The sequence below is a fragment of the Glandiceps talaboti genome, chromosome 3 (assembly GCF_964340395.1).
Source record: "Glandiceps talaboti chromosome 3, keGlaTala1.1, whole genome shotgun sequence".
Taxonomy (NCBI): domain Eukaryota; kingdom Metazoa; phylum Hemichordata; class Enteropneusta; family Spengelidae; genus Glandiceps; species Glandiceps talaboti.
In genome coordinates this window covers 22232666-22257897 of record NC_135551.1, presented here as the reverse complement: position 1 = coordinate 22257897, position 25232 = coordinate 22232666, and the positions used below count along the sequence as shown (strand labels likewise).

The 25232-nt window shown below is 36.9% G+C and overlaps 1 protein-coding gene across 1 annotated transcript in view; it reads left to right on the top strand.

Moving 5' to 3' along the window:
* The first annotated feature begins 11037 nt into the window (after window positions 1–11037).
* The window catches only part of LOC144433217 (metabotropic glutamate receptor 1-like), a 29717-nt gene continuing 15522 nt past the window's right edge, over window positions 11038–25232 (top strand). The window contains exon 1 of the mRNA XM_078121525.1: window positions 11038–11761. Within this exon, the coding sequence (XP_077977651.1) occupies window positions 11038–11761 (724 nt within the window). The remainder of the gene's footprint in view (window positions 11762–25232) is intronic.

The window sequence follows — 25232 nt, the reverse complement described above, 5'->3', positions numbered from 1 at the left end:
GCTTGGTTAACTTCAAAGTGGACGTCATATAAGCAATGTCACGGACCTTGTAGATGGCTTAGATGAGTTAGTGTACCTCATAGATTTAGTTTGTGAGAGGAGAAGAGCGTTTAATTGATGGCTTTCTCTGACATGGAGTCGGCATATTTGCCATTCGGTAATAATGTCAGGGATTCCAATTTAAAAAGCTTGAAAGATGGCAATGTATGCCGCGAATGCCATGTATGCGACTAATGAGTCTCCATCAAGTTGCTCCATCTCTCTTCTATTACGCTGACCCCGATAAATATACTACCACCCACTGTTTAAATACGTATATTAATTGTTACATAAATATTGTGGAAGTATTAAATATTATGTCGACCTATGTTATAATCAAACATGTTCTCATTCCTTTCAAATATCTTAATCTAGTATGTATGTATGTATGTATGTATGTATGTATGTATGTAATACATATATGTATGTATGTATGTATGTATGTATGTATGTATGTATGTATGTATGTATGTATGAATGTATGTATGTGATTTGTGTATATATATGGGGGGGGGGGGTAAATGGGTAGGTAGGCAGCTGGCTATGTAGGAAGGCTTATCGTTTGTTAGGGGTACGTAGGTAAGTGGATGGTTGTAACTTGTAAGGGGTAGGTATGTGGGTAGGTAGCTAGGTAAGTGGATGGGTGAGTGGGTTGGTAGGTATATAGGAAGGTTTGGCATGTGTTAGAGAGGTAAGTAGGTGGGTGGTTGCATAGCTAGTCATATATTTATAAGTTGATGGATGAATGTAATTTGCACATGTTCGTGACACAATAAACCTACCCTGGTGAAAGCACAAGATGTCATTAAACAGCCTACGTAAATCACAATCACAAGATTTTTACAGCTGACAGTAAAACAGACATGTAAGTTAAAATGAAAGTATAACTTCACAACTTATTCATTTTGACGAGTCGTTAGTCTGATTTTAGTAAAGCAGCAATATTTCTTTTTATCACGGACTAAATTATGACGTAAAACCTAATTACTTGTATCACGTCTCTCGTATTTTTATGTACCACTCCTCAATAGGATTGAAGGCCCTATAAATGAATAACAACCTCACGAAAATTGATAGTGTGGTGGCGTTTTTTATACGCGAGGTTGAAGCAGCAGAAAGTGATATACTGTTTTGAAATTGATAAGAAGCGGAAATACATAACTTGAAAAATAGTGTGAACCTTGAGTGTGTGGAATTCGAGGGGAAAAATTCATCCAAAGGATGAAGTGATGTAATGATTCAATTATAAGATTTTGTTTTTTGCTATTTATATCATGTATTGAATTTAATTATCATGTGTTATTTTTAATCAGCAACACTTGGCACTCAAATGCACAGCTCTGTACTACATTAAGGAAAACTCCAACTCAGTTACAAGTAAGAAAGTTGATAGAGGCTCCAATACATATGGAGGGCAAAATCAAATCACAATTTTGGTATGATGTTAGAATCCAATATGGCCGAAATAGAAGATTAACGATTTCCTTCAAAAATGTTCCGTGAACCAATATTTCGTTAGCATTTAAAGAAGAGGAATAAAGCTGTCATGTGGTCAAATTTGGAAAGATTTTAAGACCTTTGATTTCCAGGGCCCTTGAGGTGTAACAAAAATAATGGTATCATTCTGACATGTCAACAAAGCAGAATTACTTTCAACTTAGAAAGAAACACATTGTATATGCAAGATGTGTCTGCTATGTTTACGGTCTCCTAAGAAATCTTTAATTTGATATTCCGATCTTATTTTTGGAAAAAGACATTCGCAAGTTCCAGACAATCTGGCAATCCATACTTACTGTGATGGTTTACGTGTGAAGACGTGTTTGCTCAGCTGCTGGTGTAGTGCTATCAACCAACTTGTATGCACACCGATAGCAATCTCAAAGTTCGTATCAGAAACCATAACCCTGTATTAAAAACGTGACCTGCCGTAAAGTTTGCTCCATCCAGATATTAAACGTCGCCTCAAATAACCATGATGCAGTCAGATGCTATAGCCTAAACGATCATTTACCTGTTCGCTAGTGCGTATATTAAAATACGACATGTAATAACTTAGTTAGGGAGATTGTAGTAACTTTTGGTTTGATATAACACCTGAAAGTTTAATATAACAGACAAGTTAATTGTGAGTAAGTGTTTTTTGATAAGGGCGTATTTTCTTAATTCCATACTGATAAATCTAAATATTTTTGGATTTTTTTCCAGTATAACTGAAGGAGTCACTGTGTCTCAAAGTGAAGACATGGCATTTATTGTCACGACTAATACATTTAAGAGTATACAAATTTCTTGTGCACTTGTTAACATTTAAAGTTTATTTATTTTCTAAAGCGCCTTTGATATTTTGTATATACAAATTCGCTGTATATAAAACGCACAAAAGGTAAAAATAAGAGTAAAATACAAAAGATAACGCACGTTTTTAGTGAATAGAAATTCGGCAAACATTGACGATTTTATATTTTAGAAACTGTATTATCGTCAAAACCTTTGTTAATTACATGTTTACAATTACAAGCACTAAGTTCTCAAGGATAGTTCATCGCCTAGTAGCCAACGCTTGAAGATATACACACAATTGTGAGATAGTATAGAGTGTTGGTGTTCGCAACAATGTTGCAAAAAAGAAGGCACTACATGAACACTCATACCAAACAAAAATGTGTACAAAAGTCATATATTGTGGAGAAAACGGACCACTTTTATTAAGTTTATTATAGCGATCTGAGATTTAATGTAAATTGTACTTGCAAAATATTTTCTGTTGCGAATTGCTACTGATTATTTTTTTTTCAAAAAAGTTCATAAGAGCTGAACACCCAAAGTCCATATAACTAGTATTCTGCATTTATAAATTAATCAGAATGCGTGATTTTGTGTAAATGTCAAAGTATCATGTGTATCTCATCCGACACTGCCAATGTTTGTATATTTTACATACGCCCAAAGAGATATCATATCCTGTAGCAAACTGTATAGTAATCATTCTTCCGTGGCAGCCGTGCTCGGAGACAGACGTGTGCGATAACATTCATATAAAATATTGATCTATTTACCCGTATTATCGAAGCGTTCATCTTTTGTTCTGACCCTTGCCGGCAATCCCCTTGGGGCAATATACACTTTTCAACATCATTGAGATATCCTCTAAGAAACTTTCATGATTGGTCCATTTCTGATTAATGATAAATATATATTTGTGCGCATATCATGTGAAATTTGAGCAGACGTATTCATTACAACTGCATTCGGGATGTCATGAAATAGTAAAAATCATTGCATTCTAGATTTCACTTATTTGGGACGATGGAGGATTGCAATTTCCCCAAGAGAGTGTTAATACTGTTCGTACACAAGCACTGTAATTACTTTAGTGCAAATTTTGAAAATATTAAACATCCATATTATGACAACGTTTACTGGTATTGGTGTCATAGAAATAGTTCTGGTTTCGACGTCAGACTTTCTATACTGTTATTATTTATCATCATCACCACCACCACCACCACCACCACCACCACCACCACGAGTTAGGTAGGTTGGTCGGTGATGTGGACTAGTATGTACATTGTATGTGAATGTGGATGTCCGTACGTCTATGCATGTCTAATTGTTACCTGTCGTTTGTATATGTATGTATGTATGTATGTGTATTTGTGCGTGCGTGCGTGCATGCATGTATGCATGTATGCATGCATGCATGCATGTATGCATGTATGTATGTATGTATGTATGTATGTATGTATGTATGTGTGTACGTACATCTGTGCATGTGTATGACTGCCTGGCAGCCTTTGTGTGCGTATGTGTGGCCGTGTGTCTGTCTGTGTGTGTGTGTGTGTGTGTGTGTGTGTGTGTGTGTGTGTGTGCGAGAGTATGGCTGTATAATCTGTTCTCAATTTTGCTTAAGACAATTGATAATTTCCATATATCAAATATAACTAGATTTGCATTTAGATTTGAAAAGTAATAAAGACGATCAAAACCTGATAATCAGTACAAGGGATTACAAATGACACGGGTAAATGTTATTCTTATCCAATATATTCAAAAAGAAATGGGATTATGATGGTATCAAAAAAAATATCTTGGTTGTTGTGATTTTCGAAATTCATTTGTCATGTTAATTCAATCACCTTTGTCTCACTTCCTTGTTTCTGTGATGTACTTACTAATGTAACGCACATTTACCATAACGAAGTAGGACAGCGTATGCAGAGAGATGTTTGCATGTATATAAGTACTTATGTAGGAACAACAAAAGATATATACGCCTGAGATTGTTGTTGTACTTTATCATTTGTATATGGAGATATTCGCTAGCTCATGTATGTGTTTAATTTTACCATCTGGCATTTATTTTGTACAAGATAAAACCATGGCCACCATAGGCTTTAGAGAACTATTTTTTAGATTAATACGATAAAAAGTAGAGTTTGGATAATTCAACTATAAGATGAGACGATGAGACAATGACACAATGCATTCTTCATCTTGTAATTCATGTATTGTTCACTCTACTGAGCAAAACAAATGTAGGGTTTGCGTGTATGAGATTTACTAAAGGATGTGTTGAATGACTGAATGAATGAGTGACAGAACATTTCACGAATCAAAGGTTTATAATAGCAAGTAAACAAAACAAAACAAAACAAAACAAAACAAAACAAAACAAAAGTATAATTTCATATATTCAAGAACAAATGTACCGGTTGTTTCAAAGCTTACCTGTACTTATATATAGTCGACTCTTTTCGTTCTTTCGAGCCTTCGATAATGTGCAAAAATGTTACCTTTCAGTCAGAGAACATATCAATGTCGAACTCCTCGTAATGCGAATATTGTAATTCATAATTTATAATTCACAAAGACTGTCATCATTACTGCCGTTTATTCGATAGAACCAGCTAAGGCTCTCTAATTATGATTGAAACTGTCGAAGTCAATTGTTGTTGAATGGTTTAAATATCCCTGAGCACTGTCAACACTTGGGAGGCCTGTGCAGTCGATAAATTAATGCACTAATAAATAGCTAATACATACCTGATTGCAAATGATAAATTCAAATACAAGCTTATACAGTATCGTTTTATAATTCTATCATCGAATAATTCGTTTCTAATTTGATACAGAATATTAAAAATCGCTGCTTAATTTTCCATGATGTGTAAACAGGGACTTCGTACGGAAATGAATTGTAATGAATAATATATGATACACGCATTTCATACATCCGGGATCTAGAGCGAGAGTTCAATGTCATGTTAACATTGAAACTTCCAAATCTAAAAAAAAAAAATTGCCCAAATAAGGACTGTACGCCAAAAGCGGCATAATCAGGACTAGGGTAATTAACGTTAAATAAGCAATAATAGGTTTACTCTTACACACACCCCGAGGTGATACTTAATGGTAATTCATTTTCTAAATCCAGTGAGACTTTATACATTTTAGGAGAATTTATTTCATTACTTGGGTTATTAATAATAAACTATCCACTCTACATATCTCCATAATTGTTAATGTATTTGACAAGAATTATTAAAGCTTGTGATTTGAGTGATTTTCTAAATGTAGCTTTCAAAGTCATAAATAATCCACTTTGCTTACATAATAAAAAGATGAGAATATTACAAGCTCTATTTATATATTCATCAAAGAGTTCTAGTGAGTCACGTGGTGTACTTTGTGTATGTTTTTCGCTTTTTCTGTACTTCCAATTCTGTGAAATACAGACTAGGTACAGACCCATTACATCGCTAAAATGTAGACTTGTCACAGCATTATGCAAAGGACATGTGCAGGCAGTGGGAGTCAGGCATGAGATTAATATGTCACGTCAGGCTGTCGCAAACCTGACCTGTCATAGCTATGGCAGGCCTGCTGCAAGCCAGGGACAGGTCATTCACGTTATATGGGTCAATAGCTGTGTTTGTGTTTTTTGAAGTGAGCTTTTATGGTTTGTTTTTTATTTTGTTTGTTTGTTTGTTTGTTTGTTTGTTTGTTTGTTTGTTTGTTTGTTGTGTGGTTTGGTTGGTTGGTGGGTGGGTGGATGGGTTGGTTGGTTGGTTGGTTGGTTGGCTGTTATGCTAGTGGTGTGGTTACACCCATGCAGTTCTAACAGAAAGTTGCCCATGTTTGAATTTCTCAAAGTTATATATGGTTGGCGTTAGTTACTGAGAACGTGTTTTAGATTCCCAGTTATTGCTATCAATTTTACCATTATTCTATGTTAATTCTACAACGTGATTTTATAAAATTTGACGCGATCGATGCTTTCGAGCTTTTTGAAGTGAAATGACGATACAGCTGCCCACCTTTTCATCCACGATGCATTACATGTGTACAAATGAACCGCTTTATGAATATGCTACATCGATGCATACAAAACACTTAAAGCACTCTCGGGATATAATCGAAAACAAATACAACTAATTCACTGATTCAGGACGGAATTCTGGGAATGGACAGGCGGCAGTATTTCTTGAATAAATGCTGAATAAGTCGTAAATGTCGCCTATTAAGGTGGCACGGTCTGGTACTGGGGTCCATTTTCGACTGTAGCCATAAGCCTTAAGACAAAACGCAAATACAAAATGTACACTAAACATTATTCAGCGTCAAATCTGATTCCATACCGTCAGTGTGCATGGTCGTTATCATATGTGCTCGTTATGAAAACTGAGCATGTGGTGCTACTTTTAATTTACCGAGCACCACAATGTATGTCCGCGATTGCATACCCGCAATGGACTTGTGACAACATGAAGGGTATTTGTGCTTTTATAGGTCCTTAACTGTGGAGTTAATTGTAAAGTACTATCAGTGCAGTGTAGAAAAGTGCTTATATAAAGGTTAACATGATTATCATAAGACTTGCTCAGGTTATAACGCATAATTACCATATTTTTATTCTACCAAGTAAAGTGTATTCTTAGTTTAAATTTTACATACAGCCCGTTTCATGTTAGTGTTAACTGTCAGTACTAATTCAGTTCAAAAACGCCTCGAATCGTCGACTAATTTCGCATCATGGGCGGGCTTTTCCAAGAAGTGTTAAGGGGCTCTGTTTGACACAGCCATGCATAAACTGATAAGAAACTGCACATTGTACACTTTTAGATAGCAAGATGACAGTTTGTTCCTACATTATGTCTAAATGAAATAAACCATTTAAACATATTGCAACTACCTGCAGACACGCTGACGCCAATGTTTTATCCGAATGTCTGCATGCATGGTGGCAGGTTAGTTCATTTCATTGAGACAAACTGTATTCATTTAATCTTGCTAGCTTCAAGTGTATGTAGCATGTGCAGTTTCTGCTGGTTGTATCGATCAAACAGTGCCAATGAACACTAACATAGAACAAGCTGTAATTGTAATTATGCCTTGATAGATACTAGTATTGTTTGGGGAGGTGAATCTCACATCATTTTGATATATTATTGAAAATGTTCGCTCAGTGCCATACATAATTAAGTTCCCAATCCACAATCAATGCGCGAACGTAACGATGTATAGAATGGTTGATATGATATCGTATAATATGATCTATATCTTCAGTTATCAACTGAATGACGTCAGTATACATGTAACAGGAAAGAGTAAACTATGAAAATATAATATAGGATGACGCCTGTATTTATTTCTCATTGGCACAGACAAATAAATGTTGTTTTCTTTCATAAAATATCAAGATAACAATCGTGCGAGAACGCGATACAATTCAACAGCGGCAAAATAAAGAAGTTAATAAACCTTCTGTCTGCTACTGATCAGTGACTCCGGTACTCTCATTTTCTGTCAAACTTGTCCTGGTTGCAATGCCAACCCGTTATTGTGTTTTGAAAATGTCATAATAAGCTGATTGGCCACAATAGGGAATGATACTTCTATGTCATACCGTTTGATTATTCAAATCCATCGGGTTTATTATGTAAAATTATTAAATATGCAACACCGATGAACACATTTGTTAGCGCCTTGATATCTCATCACAAGTAACGCAGCCACAAATGTGTGTTAATTTCGTGTAATGCAAATGTTAAGTAAATTCATACATACGGGTATTTTACGAACAGCCTTTTGGGGGTTTAGCTAGAATGATGATATTTTTGAAAGAGAATGAATGTAGTAGCAAAGCCACAGACGTAGAAAATAGACAGGCTATGTTGAAAAGAAAACCATAATTAGGAAATTCTTTCAGGTGTGGATTTCTTTGTTTATTTAAATCTCAAGATGATGCTGAACAAAGTCCTGCATATATCCACGAATTGAAGGGGAAGAAATGAAGTAAGCTTTATCCTTATGTAATGTACGTGTGATAAATGTTATACTCATTTAACAAAACATTACTATTATCTGCCCATGATGAATTTACATTTACATTGTAAATAAAGCAGCACGGTTCTTTTAAACTGCTTTGTCAGATAATTATAATGACTTAATCGTAATATTGTACAACTCTGCACAGTATTGAATAAAAACATTCACTATTTGTGTAGCAGTAGTATAATGGTGCAACAAAATTTATTTTTGGGTCCGCATCCAAACATCAGCATAGCAATGAATTCTGATTTCAACTTATTAATATACTAGATGTTTAATTTCCATGTACATGTCTAATTATTTAGATTTTAAAAAATTTCAGTAAATATATTGTTGGTTGTCTGATCGAAGAAATAATAACCAAAGTTAGAGCCACTGCAGATTTAGAGGTGATTAATTATTCTTACAACATATGTCTCAGATTTGTTTCTATTGTGCATGGCAATGCAAGTAGTCGATCGACAGTCGTCACCTCAGCCTAAGTTGAGATCGATACCCGCTCTATATTGATAAGAGAAAGTGGATGAAACCATGGCATTTTATATCGGTTAAGGTTTTAATAAGCAAAGTGAATTCACAAAGTGTCCTTCCCCTTTTGAGATGGTCGCCCCGATAAAGACGAAACTGGGCAATATGTGGGAGGTGATCTACCTCCTAATCAGTCGTTTGCCCTCACTGCACTTTCACCCGTCTCACGTCTTTTATCCATCAACATTCGATCTCTTTGTACTGTATAAACCAGTTAAATTAATGCATACGTAGTCACTTTGCACGTTTACTGTATATAACACGTTATACATAATAAACTCTTACTAATGAATGTTCAAGTAGTGACAGTGTAATCTACGGATCAGAGCTCTGCTTTTGGTTGTTTGACGGAACCCCGGAGGTCACGATTGTTCGCGCCATTCTCTTGAGAGTGCAAACGTTGAAGTGTTTCCCGCTTGATAAGATCACTTCTGGCAATCTGGGTCAAAAGCAATAACGACTGAACTCGTCTCTGGTTTATTCACTTTAGTAACTATGTGCACATTTTGATAGCCCAATGGGAACAAAGTTCAGTACAATTTATTTTTAAATCTCTTGAGTTTATTTCAAACGGGAATGACATATATGATATTCATACACATACTGGAATAAACACTTATGCCCCCTTACTCCAACCTTACAAACACAAACACACACACACACACACACACACACACACACACACACACACACACACACACACACACACACACACATACATACATACATACATACATACATACATACATACATACATACACACATACACACACACACATACACACACATACATACATACATACATACATACATACATACATACATACATACATACATACATACATACATACATACATACGCTTGCAAGCACACACACGCACACATGTGTCATATTTGTCATGTGTCACACAAGGAAGAAATAAAATTTTATAACTAGGTAGTCAGTCCACAGAGGATACTTCTTGGCAATTGAATGAATAATAACAGGTTCTCCGTCATGTTCTCTAAAAACCACATCAATTCAAGCGTCACATTTCTGGTTGTCTTTCTATATATATCTTGTTTGTGGTGATACTTTTATCTCTTATCAAGTTTAGACACTCGATATGCAGTATTATATCTTGTTCGCACGCAACTTTACAATCATAATTTTAGCTTATTTGCCTAATAATCCCAGGAAAAATATGTTTTAGAAAAAAACATCGCAAACATTGATTGGATTGAAACGAATGTGTAATTCAATTTCTGGAGCCCAAATCACATTTTGTATCTTACATTATTGCGTTTGCGCTTATTTTGTGCGATGTATGATTAGTTCTTTTGCTCGTCAGCACTGACGCTTTTCTTGTATAGCAGAGACCGATAGTTCATACGATTTACCTGATAAAAATATGGCATAGTTGCAAGAGAGAAAAGATCACTCACAGTAACAGTTGCGGCCCCACGCTGTCTGTGCTAAAGTACCGCGGTTTTTTTTTGGAGAGGCCTTCCTTTGTTAGAATCTCAGCACTCAAGCGTAACTTCGTAAGTGTGTCGTATTTGTTCGGAGAAGTGAAGCCAATCAACGTTTTAATTTTCCAAGAACACAACTTTCATTTCGGATAATAATTGGTAGTTTTTTCACAAGGTAACGACTTCTCTTTCTCTTTTTTTGTATCCAGGGTCGACAGTAAAAGAGCCAGGCGACAATGGATGGATTTTCCGCAAGTGTTAGGATGAGATCACTTTACTGTCGGACGATAGTAAATGTCAAACACTGCCAGCAGTTGACTAAGTCGACGTGTTACCGCAGCTGTTGAGATAACCGAGGGTAATGTCATTTTTAAATCGATATCAATTGCAGAAAGGTGAAACAATAGCCACGCTTTACGCTTAATTGCGTATTTGTGTGACCGCTAAAGGGATTACGGAAGCCAGGCGTTGGAGAAATCAAAGAAAGATTTGCGATGACCGAATCAATGCTTATCAATCGATTTGCGGTTTTCGTTTGCTGCTAGATATCAGGATACTAAAATAAGGAAAACCATGTTGGCTGGTTTATCTGTCACGTCTAAATGACGCCGTTGTTTAATGACAACTCACACTAGATTTAGAATCTGTGAATTTGAACTTGTGAGGTACATGAAAACTTGAAGTATGGACACAGAGTCATGTTCTCAGCTTGGAGAGGGCGTGCGTGTGACGTTGCCCATCCATTATCGACTGTCATCTATAATTCCATACTTAGCGTTGTGCTTTCTGATGATATCGGTTGTTGAGTGTTCCGATGAGAACAAAGTAAAAATTAAGAAACATGATAGGAAAGTAGCTCGTATGGACGGTGACTTGATTATCGGGGCCTTGTTTTCTGTCCACCACCAACCAGAGCCAACGGCTGCCACTTTTCGTACTTGCGGTGGAATACGAGAAGAGTACGGAATCCAACGAGTAGAAGCGATGTTTCATGTCCTTGATCAGATCAACAAAAACGATACGATTTTACCGGGAATTCAACTTGGGACTGAAATTCGAGATTCATGCTGGTACTCGTCAGTGGCTTTGGAACAAAGTATTGAATTTATACGGGATTCAATATCGGACGATAGCGACGAGAGCGAACTGTGCAAGGCCGCACACAACCAACCCATCGTTGGGGTCATTGGACCCGGGTCAAGCCAAGTTGCGATACAAGTACAAAACTTACTTCAACTTTTCAACATTCCACAAATTGCCTACTCGGCGACAAGTAAGGATTTGAGTGATAAGCGGTTTTATGAATATTTTTTGAGAGTTGTACCGTCCGATACCCTTCAAGCACAGGCTATGGTTGATATTGTGCTGCGATATAACTGGAGCTATGTATCCGTTGTACATACTGAAGGTGAGTATTCAATATACGATTAAGTTCTTCATGGTACTGTTACAACTCATAGAATCCATATACATGTATATCTGATCAGTTGTCAAAATTTAGGGTAGAAAGCACCTTTGGAAAACTATTTCCATGAACACCAAAGTTGAACATTCAAGGTAAATCTCTCCATTCTTTGCTATATGGAACCGTGTCCCTTGTCGTTTTGAAATGATAAAAGAAATTCTATGGTCCACCTCCTTGTTTTAAAAGAAATCGAAAATCGAAAATCTTAATTTTCTCATAGTAGTAGTAGTATTTTATAACGTTGTTTTTCACAGTTACTCATTCGGCGGCCATTTTGGATTCTAAAATAGGTTAATTCAATATTAAAATTATCTCTAATTCAGAACTTTGCATGGTGAACGTTGATTTGTTTTAATTCGCATTTAACTAGGGATGGTTTGTACTTTTCTGTTACAGCAACTATTTAAGATTCTCATTTTGAAGACGCATACTACGTTAATCGATGCCATCACCTCTTTTCTTTTTACATGATACTTATTTAAATGACCAACAACATAATTATTATCGTTATAATTACTTAAACACATCTAGTCATGTCATTGTCGACTAAGTCAATTTGTTGAAACTGCAATGAATAATGAATATAAGTGTTACAATTTTACATATAGCTGTAACAGGCAAGCCATGTTGTGCACGTTCTAATTGCAAACAATTGTATTTATACATTTTGTTGTAAGTTATAAGAGCGTGCGTGTATTTCATTTCTTCTGCAGTGCATGAAAGATGATTAAAAAATTTTCGAAGTCGTCATTTTCCGTCCTTGTCATAAATGCAGTGTGCAAGGATATAACGATATACTTATTCTATATTTATCTTTAATAATTAGTAGTCATGGTTTGAAATTTTCCGTTAAACTAAGCTACTATGTTGTTTCAGGCATATTAGATAGTCAGCGAGTAGATTATTGAACACCTCATCACCTATTCTTGTGAATGACGCAATATCCCTTGAATTCTAGTATATTAGTGACGGGTATTAGCATCAAATTTAGAATCAGACACACGTTATATCATCAATATTTGAGTATGACTTTTAAAACCCACTGCCTTGGGATTTTGGAATACTCACGTGAGACAAACTTGCAGTCCAAACTGAGCATGCTCAGACGCAAAGGACATGGGATTATCTGTGGTTATCGTAATACCTAATCTGGAGCTACTGATAAAATTAACCTCCCACAACGACCAGGGTGACTATGAATTGATCATTCCTGGTTATAAACAATTTAACAATATTGTTTACAATGCAAATTGATCAGTATTTATTATCCCATTTCCCATGATGCAACATTCAACATGGCGGGTTTGCAGGTTCCCTATTGTTCATACAATATAAAGAAGCCAGCTGAGCTGAAACAGTACGCCGTCAGATTATAAGAAATTGTTACATTTTGTTGTTTGGTTCTAGTTCTCCAAATATCTTACTAACATCGCTACATTTTATTCTCTGGCTCGACAAAATTTACATGTAAGTACAATTGTTACATTTTAATCCTGGTAAGTGTATGCATCACGCAAAGATGGCTCCGCACAAAGAAAATGTAGTACTGTTGTAAGATTTTTTGTCAGGCGAGATGCACTGTAGCTGTGTTAGTAAAGTTTTTATGGAGTCAAACGATAAAATGTAGCAATATCTGTAAGATTTTCGTCGGGCCAGACGAGTCTGTGTATCAGATTAACTGGCTTTTGTGGTATGACACTGGAATTCGATCGTGACTGTCTACGTCTGGATGGATTAAAGAGAAGGAAAATCGGAAAAGTGAGTCCAAGGAACACGATCGCTCATAAAATGTTTTCCATTTTGCGTTATTGGTTCAATTAGAATCCCACGAAGGGAAAGAATCACTGACGCATCGTTAACGATGAAAGGTCTACAGATTACCTGACATGACTAGGCAATAATGGCATATATTTTTTTAAATAATTATGGGTGCATACCGTGGGCAATCGGATCCATGTATAATGATACCTGGGTCATCATCTACACAAGATACATGCATATGATCCCGGTGTGACGGGTCTCTAAAGGGAATGTATACATGCAATACACGAGAAACAAAGGATATAGATTGATGTTATAAAGGAAAAAAGAAAACAATATTCCTGATTCAGAAGTCCTTAGAGTGCTACAATCCGAGTTTATGAGTTTATTGTACTACCGTAACAGTAAGGTAGTTTACAAAAAAAAACCTTGCTACATGATTTTGGTATAATATAATGGTTAAAGGGCCCATATGGATGACAAATGGGATATTTATCTACTCTTGACTAGTATGTTTTATGTTTGGAAAAAAAATGAAGGGAAACAACATATACTAAATCCTTGTCTAACTTAATAATTTGCAAAACATTAAATGTCAGGGTTTCCTTTGAATCAGTCAGCTGTTAATCCCCTATTTTTGGCAGGCCAGCAGGCAATGTGGAGACGGACCTACATTTATTCCAGGCTTAATTTGTTTACTGGGACTAGATCATTCCACAATTTTGCCGAGTATGAACGTATTTAATGATGATGATCAGGACGCCTCTTGTGTTTGTTACCAAACTAAAAGTATTTCATCCACACATGTGTACAGGATGACCTTTGACTTTAAAGTAAAACACCACTCCGTGAAATTAAAGTATTTTCATAAACATTGGGTTCTTTAAGAGTCATCCCATGATTTGGCATCACATACATTTTCGCACAATATGGAACTTGCAATCCAGACTGAGCATGCTCAGACGCAAGGGATTATGGGATTATCTGTGGTTATCATAATACCTAATCTGGAGCTACCGATAAAATAAACCACCCACACTGGTCAGGGTAAATATGAATTGATTATTGGTGGTTATAAACAATGTGACACTATTGTTTACAATACTAACTGATTAGTATTTATTATCACATTTCCCATTATGCAACATTCAACATGGCGAGTTTGCAAGTGCCCTATTACCAAACAACACCAAATAGGGAACTTGCAAACCCGCCATGTTGAATGTTGCATCATGGGAAATGTGATAACAAATACTAATCAATTAGTATTGTAAACAATGTTGATACATTGTTTGTAACCACAAATAATCAATTCATAGTCACCCTGACAATTGTGGGAGGTTAATTTTATCAGTAGCTCCAGATGAGGTATTACGATAGCCACAGATAATGCAACAGTCTTTTGCTATTGTGGTACACTGTTGCTTCATGGGCAGACATGGATATTTTTTCGATGAACAATGCATATTCATGACTAGTTATCTGTAGGAAATAAGTACTCAGGAGTCATAATATTCAGTGCTCATCTAATCCATCGAAAGCGAGCCAAGACGCACTATCAACTTGTTTCGCAGTGTCGCGGACGAAATTACAGCTCTGGTTTGCGAGAGTGGATTATAAGGTTGTGTTGTTTGGCTAGATTTCATCCCCGATATTCCTGATATTCTTTTCCCACGTTCTGTCATCCGTACACTTTACTAGGAAATTATATTCATCTCTTAATTCAATAGCATACCGTTGAAAGGGCTTAGACCCGTTACCGGTTCCCCTCTGTCTGCCAATCTTTATCTCTCAAACGGATGGCTGGAGCATCTAAATCTCTCAATGACTGTAGTTGTCTTAAAAAGGTCAAAACAGTAGACAGACGTTGCTAAATTTAGCTATTTACAGTAGCGATCAGCTTGTTTCTGTTAGCATACTGACGACAAATCACTATCTTGATATTGTGGCTTCAAAAGTGATGGTCTGTAAATGAAACACCTGAATATAGTAGTGCTCATCCTCCAGCTCGTTGAAATCGTAATCGCATTTTGGTGCTGATTTTAGGATGCGGACCCAAAATCACCCAGTTTGATGTGCTTTATTGTACCATAGTATGTGTACATTTGCACTTTCAAATACATTTACTGACAGATCTAGATGATTCAATATTGTTCGGTTGTACAATATTACTAGTAAGTCATATCTAACAACACAGTTTTAAAGATCTGTTCCAGTTGCAGTAATGATGGCAAGGCTGATTACTATCTTAACTGCGTTTTGTTATGCTTAGGGGCATTAGGGGACCTTTTCTGCATCGCGCTACCTATCTCTTATATATATGTTTAGATAGAGTTATCGAATTTAGCAAATGTGGCTTAGAAGAAGCCTGCTGTACACTGGGGTAATAAGGCATTCTGCCGAAACAAACAAAGCGAGGAGCTCGCAATCTCTTTAATCAATTGCCTTGAGTTTGTCTAGGCAAATGGTGAACGTCTTCGTCAGAAAAATGGAAACTACATATAAAACCTAAGGAAATAGCGAAAGTGATATTATCAACGCACCGGTTTAAGTATGTTTTCTCTCGATGAGTTGAGGTCAAGAGGCAGTAGACGATCAGACTGCACTGATCTCTGTACTTTAAGGGTATTGTGTATATAAAGGTGAAAAGTTTAAAACATTATCTCGTTGGCTTGCGTGCCACACATGCTAGTTAACATTTGTATAAATTGACGCATTGTAGTTATGTTTTTGAGATTTCTTATCTACTTGTGGATGTAAGAAAGAATCTGAGGCAGTACAATTTCCATCGCCCTGAGTGTTATTACTTCATCTATGTTGTGACGTCATAGTTTTACAGATATTGAAACATCTGTCAAAATGTCAGATTCAAGAATTACTTGAGTACTCATATTGTCGTCATCACGTGATTGATGGCTGTTCGCTTGGATGATCATCAGCCCTATTATCATCAGGGTGGCGTGTTGTGAATCTTAAAAGTCCAGATAATTAGAAGAGAAGTGATGATCGAAATTGACAACTTTTTAAACGTAGGTCGTGTCAGAATTAATGTATTTAATAAGATAAAGGAGATTCTCGCGGCCCCTTTTAAAACGGTGAAGGTGATTACTAATTAATTTAAGAGCTCTTAAGATAATTGGTAACATTCAGTCATCCTTATTGAAATTGACACAACAGTAATTTTAACAGATTACTGATCCAGAGGTTAACGCAGGGATATGAATAAATTAGTTGTTTTAAAATTTAGTTAAAAATATATAAATGTGGCAATTTACACTTTAACCGTTCCTGATAATGTTAGTCTAAACTTAGATCACAACCTAGAAATGCACCACTTACAAACCATATAGAAATTCGATTTGGCTCCATCCACCCGTCTGTTCATTTGTGTATAGGCTCATCCACATTTTCTAAGCCATTGACCAGCAAAATTCGTCTGAATCTCGTAAAGAAGTGAGGCACTATACTGGTATTGTTGGGGATACTCGTGTTGCCTTTTCTCCTGACTTGGGCTGGCTTTGTTCATAAAATTCCGCAAAGTGTACAAAAGCAAGTTAAAAATATAATGCACTTTTATAGAATTGAAGTAACGGTGTGTGTATACCCATATTGTGGGAACAATATTCCAGTTTTGCCTACACTGCACAGTGTAACAATGTTTCATATGAAACGCATTGTTGACTATGATCGTATGGTGTAATTGAATTAGCTGGCTTATAATAGCAAATTGTGAAGTTTGATTAAGGAATTCTGTTTCATTCATCGAATTGTAAAGTCATTGGGAAAACGTTTAATTATATGGAATTAAAGCCTTTCAAGTAGAACACAAGCACGTAATGATTTCCTGTACTTTTCCGACAGTAATTTTAGTAGAAAGTGACGGTCTCACAATCTACCATATGATTGGTATTTTCCTTTGTAGAACATTTTTAAATTTCTTCATAAACTTCGGGCGTAGATAAATAGGAGCTAAACAATAAACTTAGCTGTACACATTGCACTATAATTCAAAGACAGACAGACAGACAGACAGACAGACAGACAGACAGACAGACAGACAGACAGACAGACAGACAGCCAAACAGACAGACAGACAGACAGACAGTCAGATACATACATACATACATACATACATACATATCAAATTCTTTTATTTCCAACTTACATGAACATAGCATGTACAGGTAAAGTATTTACATAATTCCTTTACAGAATACACACACAATACCTTGCAGGAAATCATACTGACTAGTGAACGAGTTTCTCTTGGTCACTTATGACAAACGTTCACGTGATATCTGGTTGTTATAGTACCTACATCTCAATCTCCAAATTTTGTAAGAACCTATTATTGAGCTGACACTACAATATTTGGTGATGGATTTGGAATTCCTTCTATTTAAACCAGCTTTGATCAAACCACTTGTGACTTTATGATGTACATTTCCGAGACTTCCAATGACAATAACTATTATTTCTGAACGAAAGCCTGTAGTGTTTATTTCTAGTGAGAGTGGAAAATATTTGTCGAACTTCTTCTGAAAACACAATGAAATATGTGCATCAAAGGGTACGGACACTTCAACTAATATTGCATGTTTGTTCTGTTTATCGATGATTGTAATGTCTGGTCGTTTATGCTGATGTTCAAAAGTTCTCATATGAGCATCAAACATTTCAGGTTTTAAAACCGTGTCTTTGAATGTCTCCTTGCCAGGATTACTGTTCGCGATTTTACCGAAGATTAAATCAACTATTCTATTGTGTCTTTGTTGGTATAGTTTCTGGAATTTTGTGCAGCCATTCAAAATGTGTGATACTGTTTCAGTGGGGTGATTGCATATTTTACATGATTTAGTGTACGACTCTGGATAGTACAGGGTCATGAGACTTTCGCACTGCAGGAGCTGTAAACGACCTCTCGCGACAAATGATCTCAAATTATCGTCAATCTTGTGATTGTTGAGGTAAGTGGACGATACACCATGGTTTACTTTCCCTGCCTCTCGAGTCACTCTTCCCTGTGAAGATTTCGCCTTAAACTCGGATTGATATTGCTGCAGCAGCTGCTGTTTAAATGTTGTGTAGAATTTGTCTGGCGAATCGAAGGTTATTGACACTTCCTCGTCTACTGCCATTTCGTAGAGGTATTTATCGTCTCCTTTAATCAAGGAGATGTGTTGACGCTTGCACATTTCATGCAGATTTACCCAAATTGACTTTGGCCAATTAACTTTGGACTGCTTTGCTATGTTACCGGTATTGTTGATAACATATCCTGCAAAATTCGGACAATCCTCGTCGTGTACAGGTATAGCTTTCCGTTTCTCCATATGTAACTTGAGTGAATATCGTGCTGCCTGTCGTACATTTGGATCGTCGTTATTCAAAACAGACAAATAAAATGAAAGGCGTTTCGCATAATACATAACGCGAGGACTGATTACCCCTAATCCTCCTGCAGATTTTGGAGTGAAAAAGAATGACCTTGTGGAAGACGAGTTCAAGTTGAACCAATGCCTTACATGTCCGACGATTTCATTTTCAATTTCCATTAGGTTCTTCTCTGTAAAGATTAGATTTGGATAGTAGAAATTCAGCTTTGAAATGGGTAGAGCTGGATTGCTGGTTGTCTATGAAGGTAATTGCAGTGACCACATGATACAACAAACAAACAAACAAACAAACAAACAAACAAAAAGCGGCTGTCGGTGAAAAATACAGCTGCGTATCTGCAGGGCTCTCGACCAATCAGAATGTGAGATTGGTGACAGATGATGTATAAATCAAAGATAAACTGTCGACCGACAGTCCGTGGTAGCCTTCAATGAAATCGCGTTGTTTTTCATCCATAGCGGTCTTTGTGCTTTGACGTATATGAACCTTTCATTGATCTACGATTTCTCAGATTCTTTGGTGTTGATCACTGAAGCATTTACTTTGACATGCACATTACGTTGACAGCCGAAAGTTTTGCAGAAGTTGGTAACAGGGATGCGTCTATCTTTGTCATGGTTTCTTTAAATTCCGATATAAGTATATTAACTTGTTCATTGTTGGAAGAGTTTTCAATATTCATTTGGTAGCCGAGATATGTATACGCTTGTTTGCGCTCATACATTGGTATACGGGCATTTTGAATTGATACTTGTGTATCTCCCGTCTTTTCATTCTTTTTCCAGTTGTTTCCAGTTCTCTGACCATGCAATATCCCACATTTGCGATGTTTAATTTGCATACCGCTAGCTACCATGAATGAATCTGTTTTTGTAGTCATAGTGTTTAATTCTTGTTCAGAGTTAGCGATGAAATCTAGATCGTCAACATAGCCTTGCACTGGATTTGGTGTATGAACTCTACCATAAGGACACTCAATCCAGCGTAACCATTTGTCAATGCCTTGCTCGAAAACAATCACTGACCACGGACACCCCTGGATAATGCCTTTATTGCGTTGGATGGGTTGTGTAATTGCACTTGCTGTTTTCACCTGAAATGTGGAACCGCTATAGATGTCTTTGGTTATATCAAGATATAGGTCTGGGTATCCTGCTTCTTTCAATTCCCTGATCATGAACTCATGATCTATGCTGCCAAAAGCGTCTTTGATATCAATGAAACTAACATATAGTTTTGAGCTTGTGTGAAGGAAATCACTAACTGCAGACTTTAAACAGAATACATGTTCTTGCAGCCCATTTCTGGGCATAGACCCTTTCTGACGGGTGGATAGGCGTTGAGTGTTGACAATCCACTCGATGTGACGTTTCTGTATGAGCTTCATGAATAATTTATATGATGTTAACAATAGCGAGATTGGACGCCAATCTTCAATATTGTTGTGATTTCCATTCTTTTTAGGTACAAGCGTGATGATACCATGCTTCCAATCTGGTGGGACGCGACGATGACATAGGCAAACGTTGTAAATAGCTTTAAGGACGGGTGCAAGTTGGTTTTTGCATTTCTTTAATGTGTCGTATGTTACACCATCCGCACCTGGTGATCTGTTATTTGGAAGATTTGTAATGGCCGCTCTTACCTCATCATCTGTAAACATTTCGGTGGAGGGGAGCCAATCTGGAGGAAGACTGTTGACTTCATCTTCCCAGGGAGATTGTAGCGTGCCTTCCAAAGAGCGTTGACAACGGCTTTTAAAGTGGTGTTCGATGTCATCAATGTTTATTGAGCATGTTGTAGTTCTCGGAATTTTACCATTGTTATTAATTATCTCAATGCATTTCTTTTGTTCAGATTGCCACAGGTATGTGAGTTCATCTCGTTGAACAAACCTTCCATCTGTGCTGTTGTCAGAACACTGTGTCTTCAGTTTTGAGAAACAAGGCTGGATTTTGGTTTTAATAAACGACATCAGATATTGGATTGTTGTATGTAGTTGCTTTCTCTCATCGTGAGAGTCGGTATATTCTTCACACACTTCATCTGGGATTGTTACTGGAAACTTAAAAAGGATCCGTTTGACATATTTCAGGAATTCGACGCTAAATGGCCGACCGTCCTGTCTTCGCTCTCTGTAATTATTGTCATCGTAGAACACTCGAGAAAGTAACGATATGATTTTAATCCACCGCACAGGATTAGAGTGAGAGTATACAGGCTTAATAGTTATTGGTTTGGTGCTTAGCATTTGTCTAAATGATGTATCCATGTCCACGAATTCATTCCAAACACTGGTGTCTACAACATCCATGTACTTCACCCATACTGTAGGGTTATGCAGATTACTATGATGTAAATTAGGTCTTACTTTCGGTATCGAGCACTCGGAGAACTCCAACCTGATTTTACCGCTTTTCAGAGCTTCTTTCGTCAACAATTTAAGTCTGGTGACAAGGTCAACACGTTTATATGCCATTTCAGCGTTATCGGCGGCTGCTACGACGGATGTTGTATCCAAGAGGACGGCTAGTAAACAGACACAAATCAATGTGACTTGCCAAACCGCCATCTTGTTTACACACATGTACATACATACATACATACATACATACAAAAATCACGAAAAAGTGCACGGACACGTACAGAACAAACACAAGCACACACAAACAAACACAAACACAAACACAAACAAACACAAACAAACACAAACAAACACAAACAAACAAACAAACACAAACACAAACAAACAGACAGACAGACAGACAGACAGACAAGCAAACAAACAAACAAACACAAACAAACAAACAAACAAACAAACAAACACAAACACAAACACAAACACAAACACAAACACAAACACAAACACAAGCACAAGCACAAGCACAAGCACAAGCACCAAGCACAAACACAAACACAAACACAAACAGTGTTGTTGATAGACTGCGTTGAAACGATACACCTTTCTTTGACTACGTACCTGCACGGTTTTTTTTATTACAAGTCATCTAACAAGTAACATGGGAATATCACATACTCTACAACCACATCACGCCTACAATATAACCAAACATCAAGTAAACGTGCATTTACGCGTGACAATTATTCGACTCATAATTGCATTTACGTTAGTAGACTCTACTAACTCATATACACAATATCCGAGATAACACACACACGAAAGTTAATAACAGATGACAAAACAAGATGACATTTAGTAGACACCATTAACTGTAATCTAGATAAGTATATACGATATTAATTCGCTGCCATCTGAAATCTTGTTACCAGGTAACATGCTCCATCATTTTATACATCCAAGTAAATGCTTCAGTGATCAACACCAAAGAATCTGAGAAATCGTAGATCAATGAAAGGTTCATATACGTCAAAGCACAAAGACCGCTATGGATGAAAAACAACGCGATTTCATTGAAGGCTACCACGGACTGTCGGTCGACAGTTTATCTTTGATTTATACATCATCTGTCACCAATCTCACATTCTGATTGGTCGAGAGCCCTGCAGATACGCAGCTGTATTTTTCACCGACAGCCGCTTTTTGTTTGTTTGTTTGTTTGTTTGTTTGTTTGTTGTATCATGTGGTCACTGCAATTACCTTCATAGACAACCAGCAATCCAGCTCTACCCATTTCAAATTCCTTATTCAGTGAACAAAATATCATCATCATTGTATACATTTTAGCAACTTTTTGAATTATATGTTTTGCACATAGGGAAATAAGTATGACGTCTTTGATTATTATTAACACATTCGGCGTCGGGAATCGGACTAAAACTTTTATAATAGTAGTACCACATTCAGCGTCAGGAACTCGGGTACAGCTTTTGTAATAGCTGTGCTATATCCACGGTCAGACACCTGGATAAAACTTTAAAGACAGGGCACCACTGAGCATTGTTCTTGCAACCATTCCTCTCCAAACTTCTATATTGTCCACTGCTCTTTCGGATTCAGCGAATCGCAAGCCTACCATTCTTTCACATTGTCTTCCCACCTTTTGTTCTGCCTTGCACGCTTCCTTGTAAAATAGTTTTTGCCTGCCCATGTGATTGTTTCTGCAGATGTCCTAGTTGGTGACTTGATTGTTTTGACATTAGCCGTATTTTCGAGCCAAGGGCTGTTGATTCTTGGGTTTGGAGCCTTCATCCGTTATTAATGCTCCAAGGTACTTGAAAGTTGTTAATGATCCAAGCATTTGTCCAATAAATTTCATCTGTCTATGAATGCTATTGGTGTTGTAGGTCACCACTTTGATCTTTTCTTCACTGATCTCCATGCCATAGTTTACAGAGTTTCTGTCAAGTCGTTCTGCAGATGTTCTGTTCCCGCTCATTTCATATCAAGCCATTAATGATGCAAATGGAAGGTTTGTAATTATTCCGCTTCTATTGCAGATAGTACTGGCATGTACTTCTAACACACCCATCATTACCTTTTCAAAACAAAAATGGGTGGGAGGATGGATGAGAGTAGGCAGCTCTGTCTGACTAACCGTTTTTTTAACCAGCCACCTATGCTACTATTTATAAGAACTACAATGTGGCCTTGTAAAAAAGGTGTTCAATGACGCAAACGAGGTTGGCGTTGATGCTATACTTCCCCATGGTGGTTACCCATAATGCAGAATGCCAAATCTTGTGAAAGTCAATGAAAACGTGATAATGTCTTCAAGTTGCTGATGTTGTAAGATATTTTTCACATAGGATTCTGAGATTGAAAATCTGTTCCATGGTACTCCGTCCTGCTCGAAGCCCTGTCTGTTCTTCACTTCACTAATGATCTCCTCGGCTCGAGGCTTGACTCTATTCAGTATCATCTATAGCATTATTTAACTTGGATGACAGATGTTGGATGATAGTGTGGTAAACCTGGAACAGCTATGGGCTGTCTTTCTTTGAAAGCTTGATGACAAGGGGTTTGGTCCATGGGGTTGGTACCTCTCCTGTCAGCCAGATCTTGTTCCAGATTATTCTGAGTGTATTTATTATAGCTTCTGTTTGAACTAATTCTGTTGATATTTTGTCAAATACAGCTGCCTTTTCTTTCTTCTGTGTTCTTTCCGCAGTCTCTAATTCAAACTCATATACTGCTTTTAGTCAAAACTAGACGACAATTACACAATGTGACACTTGGAAGGTGAGGCTGATTTAGTTTGTGTCCAGTCATGAAAAGTCACTCAACTTCTCTAAGAGATGTGAAATTATTCAAATTAGTCATGATTTGACCTCTGTATACACTGGGGAATGGAATTATGGGTATGGTGCCCAATTACATATACTGAAGTCACCAGTGCTCATATCAATCAGTGTGTCTACCGTCTATTGTTTTGTACCTAATCAACCTGTAAGCCTTAAGGTAGAAGCAATAGATTCAGGCACCAACGCTCTCAGTGATATCAGCATAGGTAATTGGGCACCAGTCCCAGAATACCCTACCCCAGTCCTGTAAGGTAGAAACAATAGATACAGACACTGATGCTCTTCTTGATATCAGCATAGGTAATCGGGCACCATACCCAAAATTCCCTAACCCAATGTACAGAGGTACGTTTATGGCTACTTTGAATCTTTTTTGGGGGGGTTTTAATGAAACGTTGCTCGATGCAGAGGTGGTGAACGTTACACTTCCCGACTTACTGAATTCAACTATTAGGACAAAATGAGCCTCACCTTTGATCCCCTTTAATAGGTCTAGTACTCTAGACCTTGCGACACAATGTGTTATATATCGTTTTCCTTAAGGTTATTGTTTAGTGAATGGAGATGACTCACCTGTACTATCTCCCATATATCAAATCATATTCTCATCTACATGTCTCAAGACTAATATTTGCGTGAACTTTTCAAGCGATAATGCATTGTATGTGTCATAAAAAGAACAATAAAGCTGCCTAATAGCCGATATTTATCTTCGAAAATGTTTCTTTTTGACAAATGTGACATTTTGTAAGTGGTTTTCACTTTCAGTTTGTAATTTTCAAACCACGTAAATCCACTTACGAGAAAAATAAATCAATACAAGGTAGATGAAGAACGTGCAATTTATATGCTCATTTAATATGCGACGTATGTTTTGAATATTATTTGAATACTGGATTGCTCATGAACCTGCAGGTATCGGAAGAAGTACAATTTCCTATACCAGAGTCTCATCAATTTCGTCGGGAAACCTCTTCAACAAATTGTTCACCTGCGAACTTATCATAATAAATTCATTAGCGTACAAATAAAC